This window comes from Cicer arietinum, chromosome 1 (assembly GCF_000331145.2).
Source record: "Cicer arietinum cultivar CDC Frontier isolate Library 1 chromosome 1, Cicar.CDCFrontier_v2.0, whole genome shotgun sequence".
Taxonomy (NCBI): Eukaryota; Viridiplantae; Streptophyta; class Magnoliopsida; order Fabales; family Fabaceae; genus Cicer; species Cicer arietinum.
In genome coordinates this window covers 9,442,323-9,457,393 of record NC_021160.2, presented here as the reverse complement: position 1 = coordinate 9,457,393, position 15,071 = coordinate 9,442,323, and the positions used below count along the sequence as shown (strand labels likewise).

At 30.0% G+C, this 15,071-nt stretch overlaps 2 protein-coding genes across 2 annotated transcripts; one reads left to right on the top strand and one right to left on the bottom strand.

The window, feature by feature from the left end:
* On the bottom strand, window positions 1–7,125 carry LOC101509552 (peroxisomal fatty acid beta-oxidation multifunctional protein MFP2-like). The gene is made up of 18 exons (XM_004487777.4): window positions 6,906–7,125; window positions 6,129–6,200; window positions 4,898–4,963; window positions 4,759–4,815; window positions 4,612–4,679; window positions 4,447–4,528; window positions 4,059–4,114; window positions 3,455–3,757; window positions 3,284–3,370; window positions 2,970–3,144; window positions 2,764–2,885; window positions 2,492–2,655; window positions 2,152–2,406; window positions 1,943–2,064; window positions 1,281–1,402; window positions 741–889; window positions 377–515; window positions 1–83 (listed from the first exon to the last, which is right to left on the bottom strand). Exons 1-18 carry the CDS (start codon window positions 6,994–6,996, stop codon window positions 48–50), a joined length of 2,166 nt encoding a protein of 721 aa, XP_004487834.1. The 5' UTR covers window positions 6,997–7,125; the 3' UTR covers window positions 1–47.
* Window positions 7,126–13,782: 6,657 nt separating this feature from the next.
* LOC101509227 (uncharacterized) lies at window positions 13,783–14,723 on the top strand. The gene is made up of 3 exons (XM_004487776.4): window positions 13,783–14,049; window positions 14,149–14,254; window positions 14,436–14,723. Exons 1-3 carry the CDS (start codon window positions 13,870–13,872, stop codon window positions 14,516–14,518), a joined length of 369 nt encoding a protein of 122 aa, XP_004487833.1. The 5' UTR covers window positions 13,783–13,869; the 3' UTR covers window positions 14,519–14,723.
* The last annotated feature ends 348 nt before the right edge of the window (window positions 14,724–15,071 follow it).

Below are 15,071 nucleotides of genomic sequence, written 5' to 3'. Positions count from 1 at the left end.
GGGGGGGGATGAAAATCTAACAAAAACATGTAATGTGCTTTTGAATCTTATAATCGTGACTGCGCTTGCTCCTCCGAGGCACTCTGCAACATGACAGTAAAGATGCCATTAGAAGGTATAGTATATGATCTAAAGATAATTGGTCTAATAATGAAACTTGCATTCATATATTTGTAACAAATTCAATCAAATGATTCTAATTTTATGGGTATGTTTAGGTGCAATGTATTGTTGAAACAATCCTCTAATATAAGTAAATATTTCAAACATGACACTTAATATGAGAATGAGAAGGATAGAGTACTAGAATGCAGCCTAAGACACAAGTAAGTGATTCATAGATTAAATAAACAACACATTATCTTAAATTTCTCACCAATGGAATCCCCTTAGCAGCTCTTGCAGCCAAGTAGGCACAGGGCTTGAAAAATTCTCCATATAGTTTTGACCATTCCTCCAATCTTGAGTATATGTATTTGGATCCAAGAGAATCAGCCCAGAATATGATACCTCCCCTAATTAAATTAATCCTAAAAGTCAGAACAAAAAGCACAAACTTTTGGGAGTGAAAGAAAATAAGGTTTCAACTTTACCTACCCCACATTTCTAAAAAAAACACTGTTTTTCTCTGGAAGTACACATTCGCACAACATAAAAAAAAAAAAAATTGAATGTGTACTTCGGAAGTGACTTTGGGGGTGGGAAAAGTTCCTCCCAAAAAAGTAAGAGATGAGACAAACCTGTAAGGTGGAAAGCCCATGCCCATGACAGCCGAAATATCAAGATCTGCTGCTTTAACTGCAATGCCTTCATCAAGGACCCGACAAGCCTCATTCACCACAGGAAAGAAGGTCATCTCTATGATGTCCTTTTCCGATAAGTTTACAAGCTGTCCAGTTTTCCAAACGAACAAAATCAGACCAAGTCAAATTTATAATGAAGACAAATTGTGCTTCCCGCAACAGTCAAGTCAATATGGTACTACTCAGAACTCGAATATAAACAAAAAACAAGTCATATTTGTTAGTCCATAATATAATAAAAATCTAACTAATTTCGCCCTATTTTATGCTATTATTCTCAAAATACCCTTTGACGAAACAAGTTTCTTACAAAATTTAATGAAAAGAAAGAGTAGTTTGGGAAATGCAATTTTTCTTTTGATTATATCAAGGAAATTAAATGAGGTTACCCAATATTCTTAATCTATGTATCACAAGTCACTTTTGCTTATAATCTAGTCTGGAGGGAGTATAAATTAGTTAGACTGGATAAAATACCTTAGGATCCACAGTGACACCAGAAATGTTCCTAGACTTCTCAATATAATTCTTCAACTCTGGATCCGGATTAGCCCTACGTTTATCGTTGTACAAATAAAATCCTTTCCGAGTTGCTTCACCTGTTAGAAGCACATGTTAAACATCAATGACACATTTCAGTGGAAACACACCTGAGCATGGTCATTAAATTGAGATTGAAATTGGGAATCAGAAAACCTATAAGCTGTAAGATACATTACCAATAAAAACATGATATTTTTTAAGTAAAAACAAGTGACACAGCAAATCTATAAGCTAATATATCATCTGCTAATCTCAAGATGAGGCTGGCTAGCTAGCTATACAAAGTTGTTAAAAAAAAAGTAGTTAGCTTAGCTACACTAAGTTAAGGTAGTGATTCATTATAGATTAGTGAATGGGGATTCATCATTCATCATATTGATTCGAGATTCAAGATGAGATTAATGTCCAAAATAGATACATACTGGAGATTCATATTGATTGGATTCAGTTTTGTATTAAGTTGAGGTACGACCGCATGTAATGTAAAATACCGATAACTATGCACTTGAGCATGTTATTGTTAAATAAACATTTCACAAGAACATCTCAAATTTCCAGTTGATACAAGTAATTAGTGCTTGAGAGCTTATCTTTACCTGCTCTCTTATCCTCTTGCATAAGTGGAAGAAGCATTGATTTATAAGTTCGCTCAGGAAAATTCTCAATAAATTGCATGGCAGTTGCAACCCCCACGCCAAAACCAACGAGGTCAATCAACCTTCATTAGAAGATATATGATATATTAGATCCTTGAAGTGGTGATCATGGATATAAGAAACTTGTCCAACAGTCCAAGTATTAATACCTGAAAGGTCCCATTGGCATTCCAAATTTGTATATTGCCTTATCAATTTGATAAACATCTGCACCATGTTCAACAAGAAAGATGGCTGCTTGTGAATATGGGAAGAACATCCTATTAACAGCAAATCCGGTACAATTTCCAACCACCACTGGAGTTTTCCTTATCTTCCTTCCAATATCTAGTAAGTCAACTACAATTTGTGGAGATGTCTGCTTTGTACGTACAATCTCCAGAAGTGGCATAACATGTGCGGGGCTGCAGTGGTACACATCGAATTTTTTAACCAGAAATATACTACAGAAAAATACAATAGTTTCTGAACAATGAACACCAATAATACCTGAAGAAGTGTGCTCCAATAATCCGGTCTTCAGATTTAGTTTTCTGTCCAATCAAGTTCAAGTCAATTGTGGAAGTGTTACTTGCAAGTATACAATGAGGAGGACAGTACTTTTCAAGGTCAGCAAAGATCTGTTGCTTTAAGGAAACATTCTCAATAACAGCCTGTCCAAACATAACCAGCAGTTACTAATTTGTCGACGTTTTGAATAAATTGCAGTTGAAAGTTGCAACAGTCTATGAACAAATTAATATTAGGATGCCTTAAAGTACCTCTATGACCATGTCGACATCTTTGAAGCTCTCATAGTCAAGGGTACCTTTGAGAAGAGACATGGTCTTTTCAAATTTTTCCTGAGTCATTTTGCCTTTCTTGACACGGCTTTGTAAATTTGCTGCGTAAAGAAAAGTGCTACATGAGAACATAACTTATATACATTAAATTGAAGCTGAAATTTAAGCACATAAGCTTTTCTCACCTTTAACCCTATTTACACCTGCATCTAGGAACTTTTCATTTACTTCTTTCAAGATTACAGGATAGTTACTAAGAATTAAAGCTGTTGCTATTCCAGAGCCCATTAGTCCTCCACCAAGGATCGCAACCTTTTTCACTTGTCTAGGAGTCAATCCACGATCGGTAACCCCAGGTACCTGTTGAAAAAGTTCACATATATGGAAATTATGAAAAGAGAAAACTAAGGAGCAGAATATGTAATTCAGGTTCTAAATTTTAATCAATATTAGTATGATATCTTTGAGGTTCTAATTCCGACAAATAATGTTTACAAACCTTAGATGTTCCTCGTTGAGAGAAAAATATGTGAATCAAGCTCTTGCAAGTATCTGAGGCAGCCAGTGCTTCGAAGGCTTCAGCCTCCTGCAAAGGTCAGATACATTGTCATACAGATTTCTATAACAGCAATTTGAATAGTAAAAAGGGAAACTGCAGACATGTAACAACCTTCAAGAGTCCAGTGCGTGGACCAGCGACTATTCCAGCTTCAATAACATCAATGCAAACCAAAGGGTGCTTAAGATTAGGAGCCCGCTTCTGTGCTTGAGTTCTAGCAAAGTTCAATATCTCTCTTGCTTCCCCAAGAGATTCTATTTTGTCAGTCTTGTGAAGACTAGAAACCCATGGTCGTCGACGGTCCACGATATCTAGAGCCCATTGGCGTGCAGTGCTCAACAACTTATCAGGTGATACTAAAGCATCTACAAGCCCCGAACTATAAGCTTCCTCCCCTTTAATTGGTTTTGAGGTCTTCCATTGAAAAAATCAAGAAGTGGAAAAAAGTAAATTGTCAATCACCTAATAAGCAAGATGAAGTTACATCTCTTACAAATTTTCTATGAAAAAGGAATAATACAATTCCTCCCAAGGAAAAAGAGTGAACATAAAATGCACTGTAATACTGTTTCCTGGAATATAAGTCTAGCACAATATGTTGTTTGGATGACAATTGTCCTTGAGATCAAACAAGCCAGCTTTTCAGTTCAATTCCTCACTGAGAGAAGGGAAAGAAAAGAAAAGAAAAGAAAAGGAAGCAGAAAATGTAGCATACCAGCATCATCTCAAGTGCCTTTGCCAGGCCAACCAGACGAGGAAGTCGCTGGGTTCCTAAGACAATTTATAAATTCCAAGTTAAAATGCAATAGTTAAATAAAAAATGCAATCCTTAAATCCTAAGGGTGCACAGCACCAGAAAAACATCCCTCATTATAACTACAATAACGTCAAACTGCATCAACTAGGCTTGAGTTATAATAATGCATTTCAACTTTTCTTTATTTTAATCTCAATACACCCAATTTCAATTCTTTAACAATTGGTAAAAAACTATTGATGGAGTCAAAAGAAAGGAATACTAAATTATATGGACAGAATTCTAATAAATAAATATGCCAAAAATAGAGAGGAATAAGTTCAACTAACAACTGAAGTATCCATACCTCCACCTCCAGGAATTACTCCAAGTTGGAGTTCAGGCAAAGCTAGTTGAGCAGCCGGGGTTGATATCCGTGCATGGCATGCCTGTAAAAGAAAGCATCGATAATATTTTGTAGGAAAAAAAAAACATAAAGAGTTTCTTATTCTAAATGCTGAACAACGTATACCATTGCAAGCTCTAAACCCCCACCAAGGGAAATGCCATCGATGGCAGCAACCGAAGGTTTCCTTCCCGCTGAAAGACGAAGTGAAAAGATTCAAAATAGAATACAATGACAAATGAGTTGCAAATAAATTTTTAAAAGAAATTGTACCTTCTATAGTCTCAGTGAGGAGCTCTATTGATACGAAATCACCAGAAGTTGCATGCTCTATATATGGCCACGAAGAACTAAAAAATGAGTACAGGTATATTGTTAAACAGAAAACCACAAAAACGGAAGAAGAAATTACCTATTCCCTTCTGCATTAAACCAAATGCATTAATATCAAAACCACCAGAAAATTTGCCCTTTGCACCTGATACAGTAAAAAAGATTTGGGGTGAGGATCACGACTTGAGTGCCGTTTGATTAATATTTTTCCTCTTTTTCTTCTTATCTTTAGCTCTTTACAGAGATACTTTAGCATTACTCAATCTTACAACCATACAATAAAAATTACTCTAGTTTGAATTTGAACAATCTATGTATGAAGGTTTAAAACATACTTGGGTCATTGATGCTTATATAAATAAAGATTTTGAAAAACAATTAAAAGTCAAAACTACTCTGAACTTTGGGCCATAACTCATATCTAATGATAGACCATTAAATCAAAATCTCTTGTGACGTTTTGGCCTATATTTTTCCATTGTACCTCTCTATTTTGGCCTATTGGACTATTGTTCGTCAAGCCTATTCTTAAAATTTAGGGTTGGGACATACTCAATCATTACAAAATCGACTTGTAAGGTCAAGATACCTCACAGTTATAAAAAAAGATTTCCAGGTCATGTATCATCCAATTAGAGACTCTTAACACACCCCTTTCACGTCTAGGACTGGACATATGAAGTGTGACTCGTGATGCCTGGTAGCGAGTAGCCCAACGGATCTTAGATATGCTTTGATGTCATTTTAAAATTTGGGTTAGTCCTAACTCAACACTTATAAAACCGGCTTGTAAGCTAAGGGATATTTTCCACTTATATCACTTTTTCAAGTTGTATCTCATTGAAACTCTTAGCATCTATATTTCATACCAGTGAATGTTGATGTTGGGGCCAATAAGTGTTTTTCTCTTATATAAACTATATGTGGCTACCTCCAAAATTCTTAGAGGTTTGTTTGGCTGTAGTTTTACATGTTGAGTCAATGACATTTCCTTTTCATATTTAAAATGATTCAAATTGCCTATGCCTCTTCTCCCCCTTAAACAAGGCATCATTGATCAATGACTAATATATTCAATCTCACCTAGATAAAGCTGATCTATTTTCTCCCTATTGAGATCTTACAATCAAACATAATTCATTTCCATTTTCCACTACAAAACCTTGTAGCCGCTTTCTACATCAAATCCTACTCAAAGTTACCAAGCCCATACTGTTAAACAGAACAAAATTAATCATTGCAATCAAGTTAAAATTTTGAACGTTCCATGTCATATTAAACTGTTTATTTTCAGAAGCTCTTTGCAATACCTGTAACAACAATTGCCTTGACATCTTCTCTCTGTGCAGCCTCATCAAAACTTTCCTTTAAACTGAGAAACACTAGAGGGAGAAAGAGAATATTGTCAAGTTACATGATTAAACTAGTTATATTAGTCTCTTAAATCTTAATCATACATAATTGAACTTACATGTGCATAGCATTCTGAATGTGAATTGTATTATCAAACAAATTAATCGCCTCACTTTTGAGACTAATTTGAGTCATAAATCCAAATATTCAGAATTAACTTGACCCATGAAATATAATTTCAGGGATATTGAGTATAATTTTGTTCATTAGAACTTGCATGGCAGATAATTTGCAGTTTGTTTGAGAGCATATTTTAGAAGAAATAATCAATGTTGTCCTAAAAATCTAACTTGTTAAAAAATAACTATTTATCCAAAACAATTTAATTCAAACATGCATGTTTGAAACAATTTTAGAAGAGACAAAAGTGATTCTAGAATCATAAAGTTGATTCTGACATGCTTTGGTGCTTTCAAGTAGAACTGATTCAAGTAAGAAGCTAAAATTTAAACTTTTTCCCTCCACAATCGATATTTAGCCTAATATTTACAATATATTAATACACAAATCATTTTATCTTCAACTCACTTTTAACCAAAATCAAATTTACAAAATTGATTCAATCATAATCAATTTTCTCCACCTTAAAACCAAACATGGAATCATTAAAAAAAAAATGAATAGATAGATAAAATAGATCTAAGAATGAAGCAGAAAAAAGGGGAAAACCATACCATCAAAGGAGAGGGAATTAACAGGAGGATGGATGATGGTGATGATGGCAACACCATCAGCGCCAACTTCGAGAACAGTGCGTCCATTCATTATCTTTCTTCGATATGAATGCGAATTTTGGTTCTTCTGAATAGCTTAGGATGTTGTATCAAGTAAATGAAGAAAAGAAATAGTGGTGAATACAACAATGTTTGTATATATTGGCCATGTTTGGAGTCTAATTCTGTATTAGTTAGGAAGATTATTAATGTCAATGAATGCATGACGGTCCCTATCACTGTCACGTGTTATTTTCTCTAATATTATCCGATTATACCGTATTAATTCTTTTTAAAATAATTTAATGTCAACTGAAATATTTTCTATGTCAAGTATTTTTATATATAAATAAAATTTATTGAAAAGCTTTTTGTCCTTATTAAAGCAGAAATTGCATATTTTGAGACGAGTTAATTGATTGTTTACTTTTTTACTTTTATTTTATATACATGTATCACACATTTTCTAATCTCATTTAATATAGAATTATATTTAAAATAAATTATAAATATTATAATATTTAATAATTACCTTCTTATTCGATGATTTTTTCCTTTTTCTTCTGTATAAAATTTAATGGAGTAGTTCTGTTAGAAATATTGATTTATAAGTTAAATGATCTCGGAATTTTAATACATTGATGTCACATCACAAAATATTTAAATTGAAAATTCATTTAAATTAAAAACTTAAATTTTTATATTTACTGAACTTAAACGACCACACATTTTTAGGCAGCCATAAAAGTATGATTTTATTAAAAAAAAATTATTTATAAAATTTGAAATTAATATTAAAAAATGATATTATATATAAAAAATTAATATTAATATAATTTAAAAATTAAAATTTTAAATCAAAATAAAATTTAAAATAAATGTTATATATAAAAATAAAAATATAATCTTAATATTAATTAAATTATTATTATCAAACAAAATAATACATTCTAAAATTAATAAATTATGTTTTACAAACAAAAAATTAAAGACACCATAATTAAATAATAATATATAATATATTCATACAAACCAAAAATAAAAATAACAAATATTATTTGAATACAACAATCATCATAATAATTCTTCTAATCATTAGTTTCATCCTCTCCATCATTATTTCATGAAATATTATTCGACAACAAAATTCTCTCAAAAGTATTACTAATTGTTGCTGAAGACAATATGGTTTAAAATTTCATTTCATCTTCAAATACACTACCACTAGTCTTCGACATAAACAATATGAATATCTCATCGACATAAACAACATGGACACCTCATCTCCCTTCACATTCGACAATTTTCTGCACTCTCACAAATATATATATATATATATATATATTACGTTATTTTTAAAAAACATTACTTTGTTATTAACATTTATAAATTACTAAATGATAAACTATGACATCCTTTATATGTCATTTAAGACAACATTTGCAAATAATATAATAAATCATAATAGAGACTATATATATAAATTAAAATAAAATTTTAAATGATGTTTAATAAATTTTTTCATAAAATAAGTTCTTATAAACAAATATAGAGATGGTAAAAGTATAGAAATTTTTGTACGAACTCAACAACAACTCTTTGTAATGACTAACAACAAATATTAATATTTCTAATTTTAGTAATATTTTTTAATTAATAGTTACATTAAAATCAATAAGTTTTTTCATTTATTTCAAATTTTTATTTATCATATATTATGTAAACAACATAATTTATAATTCTTTTTTGGAAAAATCTACTAACATTTTATATGATGAACTTTTTATGTATTTTAAAAATATTATAAAAATATTTATATTTATAATATTACATATTTTATGATTAGATCATTATTATAAATCATTTTTTTCATAAGTATTATTTTATTGATAAAAAAATTATGATTTCTTAATAAAATTCTATTTTACTAACATAATAAATCATAATACCAAAAATAACTACAAAAGAATAAATTACACTTCATCAACCTTTTAAAAAATAACTATATTTTAATTTTAGTATAAATTTTACAATTTAAATATTTTACTAGTACTTTTTTTAACAAATCTTATTAATATTAAAGTTTAAAAATAATATTATACCCAATTTGAAAAATAATATATTCTACATTCTGAAATAAAATATTAAGCCTAAAAATATTTTATAACCATATAAATATTGTTAATAACAATTATATAAATTACTAATATATATTTAAGTTTAAATTGCACATGCGGTCCCTTAACTTAATTTCAGTTAACGTTTTAGTCATTTGTCTTTTATTTTTTATTTTTTTTGAGTTGGTCCTTTATTTTAATTTTAAGTGACAATTTGATATTTTATGTTTTAAAATGTCAACAATATTGTCCTTTTTTTTACAAAAATTCAAAAAAATCATGAAAATTTTCAAACAAAACCCATAAAATTCATTATTATCTTCAATAAAATGCAAATTTAATCAAATTCATAACTTAAATCTTTAAATAAACTCATATTTGCATTCTTTATTTGATGTTGTTGGAGATGAAAATATAAGTTTATTTGAATATTTGGGTTATGCATTTGATGAAATTTGCATTATATTGAAGATGATTATTAATTTTATGGGTTTTATTTGAAAATTTTGATGATATTTTTGAATTTTTGAAAGAAAAAAAAAGGATAACATTGTTGACATTTTAAAAAATAAAATATCAAATTATCACTTAAAATTAAAATAAAGAACTAAATCGGAAAAAAAAAAAAAGATAAATGACTAAAACGTTAACTGAAATTAAGTTAAGGGACTGCAGATGTAATTTAGCTTATATTTAAAATGCATTACATACTAATTGATGTCATGATGTCAGGTAGTGTCTAATTTTAAGCTTATAAACAACTAAGAACTCTTCACAATAAACACAATAGCACCACAGTCAAAATAAAAATTAAATAATATTTATTAAATAAATATTTTCAAATAAAAAATAACATTAAAAAATAAAATATAAAATAAAAACTTATCGAAATTCAAGAGAGAAGTTAGAAAGAAAAGTTGGAGAAAAAATATTTGTAGAGAGAAGGTTGTGATAAAACTTATAGAGAAAATTTAGAGAGAAAGTAGAAATGAAAAATGAGAGGATGAATGATATTTATAGGAGAACGCTAGATCTTTGTGGCAGCCTTTATCCTCATAAAAGTATTATTTTGTGACTGAAAAAAGTCTTCACAATGGACTAAAATTTTAGATGGATTTTGTGGCGGTCTTTACCCTCACAGTACTCCAACGTTGTGATTTTGTGAGAGTTTAGACCGCCACAAAATTATGCTGAAATTTTAGTTGAGGATTTTTTCAGTCACAAATAACAACCAATTTGAATTTTAGTATTTGTGAGAGCTTTTTCAGCCAGTAATTTGTGAAGTTTTTGTTGAGACAAAATTTCTCTAAATTGGTTTTAATGATAACAAAATTAATTAAAAGATTATGATTGTGTTTAATGACTAATCTGTGCTTTTGAGTGTGTTCATATAAGAAAACAGGTTATCATTCGTTAAGGAAAAAGAAGAAAATTCTGAGTTAAATGCTAAGTATGAAAATGCCGAGGATGGCCTCACGAGCTGGTGAAACTGCAGTTCTGCATCCTCGCTGTTTTGAATTCATTAAACAAAGGCATAATAATATTAAAGAATGAATTATTTGAATTCATTCAACAAAGGCAGAATAATATTAAAGAATGAATTGTTTGATTCATTCAATAAAGGCAAAATACTATTAAAAATTGGTTAAAGAAAGACATTTGAAGAAAAGTAGCACGAATGCAAAAGAAAGGTACGAGGAATGATGTTATTAGCATGTGCCTATAGTCAACATCTTGAAAAGCATCCCAACACTTTATGAAAGCAACTCATCATGTCATAGGCAAAAGGCTACATGTACTATTATGTGATTTAAAAGGATTATAAAGTCAATCTTCAAAAAGGCAACAACAAACAAGTCCTAAATAAATTGATCACATGTCTTAAGGCAAGGAAAGAGGAAAAAGACTTCACGTGAAGCCTTCACAAAGTCTTGAAGAAAAGAATGAAAAGAACATCACATGTTCTTACAAGGCATTAAATGGAGGAAAGAGAAAAAGCTCACATGTGAAGCTTTATCAAAGCATTGAAGAAAGGAGAATGAAAATGACTCAACACAATATTCAAACATTAAAGAAAGGAAAGAGAAAAGGACAACACGTGTCCCAAAGTGCCAAGAAAACAGCTACCTCGTACTTGAACATGGAATGCATCCATCAAATGAGTTGAATGGCATTTTCGTAAATATGAAGAAAAATATTGACATTTCTCAAATGGGTTTTCCAACGATCATAAAAGGCTTGGCATATGAAATGAACATCACAAGACCTCTATAAATTGCAGCAAGATGATCTTCATCAACACACAACACATTGCATTAAAAAAAGATCAAAGATCTTAAAGCTTTCAAGAAGCAACATCCATTATATCTTCATACTTTCTACAAATCCTACATTAGATCTTTGTTAATCTTTTGAGAAAGTATTTAGAATCAATCACTCTCTTATCACACTGTAATTTCCACGTGAGATACACTTGGAAACATTTGAAATCTGATTGTAAGCTTGGTGAAGCTTGAGAATACACAAGTTGTAATCATCCTCGGTCAGAGGTTGATCTGTTTGAACATTAGTGAAATCTCACAAGGGTGTGAGGACTGGAAGTAGCCATCTTTGGGTGAACCAGTATAAAAACAGTGTGTGTCAATCTTATATTTCTCATTCACTCTTTAGCTCAGTTCAAATCTGAAGGTTTTGAAAAACCCATCCTCGGGCTTGCCATCCTCTGCAAGAGGATAGTTTTTAAAACACTTGAAAATTATTTTAAACAGCAAAATCCCTATTCAACCCCCCTTCTAGTGATATTTAGCTACATCAGTTTTTTTGGTCAAAATATTTTTTAAGTTAGCCACAAAATGAGTGTTTTATTGTAGTGACTATGCTAACACCTTTGTCAATCACCTATCATTTACATCACTCTAAAATATTATTAAATGTAGAATATAATAGAAAAATACAAAATAAAATAAAATTATAGACTAAACCAAAACCCAAGAAAACAAGTTATAATGGATACACACTAATGACTCATTAAAAACCTTGCCAGAAAAGCTTAGAGAGATAAAACCATAATGAAGAAAAAAATAGTGCACTAAACATATACATATATCAACCACAAGTACATTCAGAATTGAAAGCCAGATTTGTCAATTGAAAATCAGATTCAATCTATAAAGAGTGTCGTCAATTCGAATGTTGTTTCAATAGCAACTATATATAACAACCATAAGCTTAACATGCAACATAATTGTAATCCTCAATTCACATCAAAACAATTCAGATAGACAATTGAGTTGTCCCTAAATATACATCCACACCCAGTAGAAACAAAACAACTAGAAGCTACTCCATGCGTATTACACTTACTCCAATAATCTTTAGAAATATGTCAAATCACTTCTTTGATGGTAGAAGTCTTAAGAGTATGAATTATAACATGAAATGACTTATATTTCATTTCAAAAGATATACTTAATTTGGACTCATTTATAATAAAAAAAAAGTACTAACTTTCATATTTATTAAAGAAACTAGTTAAGTATGTTTAATTTTTTTTATTTAATATAAGAAAATAAAATGAATTTATGAATTACCACTAGTTATAAGTATCGTCATCTCACACTATTAAGAAACTAAATTAGGATATTTTTTGAAATAATAGTAACTTTAAGGCTAAGAAATGTAGTCACTTTTTTTCTTCTATTTGACTTCAGAGTAACTAGATAGTTAGGAAATATATATATGACTCTTTGGTCCTCTTTCTTGAGACAAATACTCCTCCCATGTTTCACATGAACTTTACAATTGATTATTTTACATTAATTAAGAAAAATGATAATTTAAAAAAGGTAATAGGGATTTTAATTACTCAACTTCTCTTATTAATAATTTGTGTATTTTTATTATCATAAATGTAAAGTGGTAGATAACAATTTGAAAGTGATGAACCCTATATTAATTAGATAGTACAATTAGATAAGAACAATTAACAACATCAAAAACCATAAATGATAGTCTTTTTAAAACTTTGTTGTTGTTGCAAATGTGACAATTATCATTAAAAAAAGAGTAATAACTAAATATTTATCCAAAAATTGAATGTAGGTGTCAAATTTAGTCAATGAACAGTCCTATATTTTAATATAGATTAGGTAATACATAAAAGTAAAATTTTTTCTCTTTTAAATTTTCAGAAGTCCCAAAAACATTTGAATTGATTAATTCAAATTAAATTTTTTATTTATTTTTAAATACACGTTTATATTATCCAATCCAAATATATATTTGACAATATAGTGGAGAAAAATCTACATGTAAAAAAGACTAAAAATTAGTTATATCTTTTTGGTTCGGTCTCCATAATCTGAATAAAATATTAGGTTGGGTTGACCAATAAGTCATTAGAGTTGCATCAAAGAGCTTATTACATAAAAGCCTACAACTCATTTGACAAGAAATAAAGATTAGTAATCCAATAGTGTACAGTCCTTGTTTTAATTTGGTAGAAGTAATTAATGGCTATAACACATTTCTTCTCTAGAAAACTTAAATCCTTCCTCTAACACCAATACTTACAAAACACATAATTAGCACTTTTAGGATGGTTAATTGGCCAAAAATGCAGTTATTGACATTTACTCTCCAAGTGGGGATATTTGTAACCGAAATATAACAGAAAAGTAACTAACTCGGTTACAAAAGTAACTAACTCTTATATATTTATTATTACTTGAATGAATAACACAGAAATTAAAAAGAGAAAGAAAAAGAGCAACTAGCAATAAGCAACATCATCTCCAAGCAAAGCTGAAATGACCAAAACCAAAAGGAAGAAGAATGCCTCCGAAGATCCAACGGAGAATCCGATTTCCATGTCACCACCGCCACCATCGTCACCACAACGGCCATCGGATCCGCCCAAGAAAATCATCATCATCAATGCTGACATGGGTCGTGACATGCAATGGGAGGCCTTTGATATATCCGTCACCGTTAGTTCATTCCTTTACAATTCTGTTTCTGGGTTTTGTTATTCATGATGTGTTGTTTCATAAAGTCTTAATCTTTTCTTGAATCGTCATCATTCTTAGGTGTTTGAACACTTCAGTGAGGATAGAACTATCGCTGAGGAGATAAAGAGTGAATTTGATAGAATATATGGTCCCACTTGGCATTGCATTGTTGGTCGCAATTTCGGTAACTAATCTCTTTCTTTAACTTTTCTTTTCATTTTTCGACTTGGGGGTTTCATAATTTATCTGTCAAGTGACAAAATTGATTAATGTTAGAGACTCTGTTGAAACGAAAATGTTATAAAGTGCATTTTAATTATGATTTTATTTACAATTAATGGAGTTATTATTTTTGCATGCTGCAGGGTCATTTGTAACTCATAAACCAAACCACTTCGTCTATTTCTATTTGGAGCGGAAAGCGGTTTTACTTTTTAAATATGGCTAGCCAGTCATATATGTCTTGTGTGATTTCACATTTGATGCATTGTAAATAAGTAAACTTGCTAGTTCTCATGAATATTTTCACACCATCAAGGCTAGGTAGGTCCTATCAAAAAGATATCAATTCATGATGGAAAAATAAATTGATATGGTTGGAAAGTGAGATATTTGTAGTATCAGTTTCATTTTGGAATTTTAATTTTTTGGGCTTAAAGAATACAAGAGTCTATTCCTATGTCATGATAATGAAAAGAAAATTAAGCGATTACTAGTAGTAATATTATTATTAGATATTTCCGATGTTAAGAACGTGCTTTTAATTTCTTAGTTTTCTTTTGTTTTTTCTTTGAGTCTTCTGTTCTTCCTTGTAAAAAAAGAAATAATAGTGTTGACCAAATTACTACCGTACACCATACGTGAAAGAAAGGAAATATATTTAACATTTGCACTAAATATATTCAATTTCTTTGACATATCTTTATTTATACTATGATACGGATGAAATATTTTTTTATAAATTTTTTTATTTTAAGATTGAAATTATTGCGGTCAATAAA

Coding starts and splice junctions, on each gene's coding strand:
- LOC101509227 (XM_004487776.4), top strand. CDS start 13,870: ATGACCAAAACCAAAAGGAAGAAGAATGCCTCCGAAGATCCAACGGAG. Junction 14,050..14,148: donor CCTTTGATATATCCGTCACC/GTTAGTTCATTC, acceptor CATCATTCTTAG/GTGTTTGAACACTTCAGTGA. Junction 14,255..14,435: donor CATTGTTGGTCGCAATTTCG/GTAACTAATCTC, acceptor TGCATGCTGCAG/GGTCATTTGTAACTCATAAA.
- LOC101509552 (XM_004487777.4), bottom strand. CDS start 6,996: ATGAATGGACGCACTGTTCTCGAAGTTGGCGCTGATGGTGTTGCCATC. Junction 3,145..3,283: donor CTCAACGAGGAACATCTAAG/GTTTGTAAACAT, acceptor CTTTTTCAACAG/GTACCTGGGGTTACCGATCG. Junction 2,407..2,491: donor ATTGGAGCACACTTCTTCAG/GTATTATTGGTG, acceptor GTACCACTGCAG/CCCCGCACATGTTATGCCAC.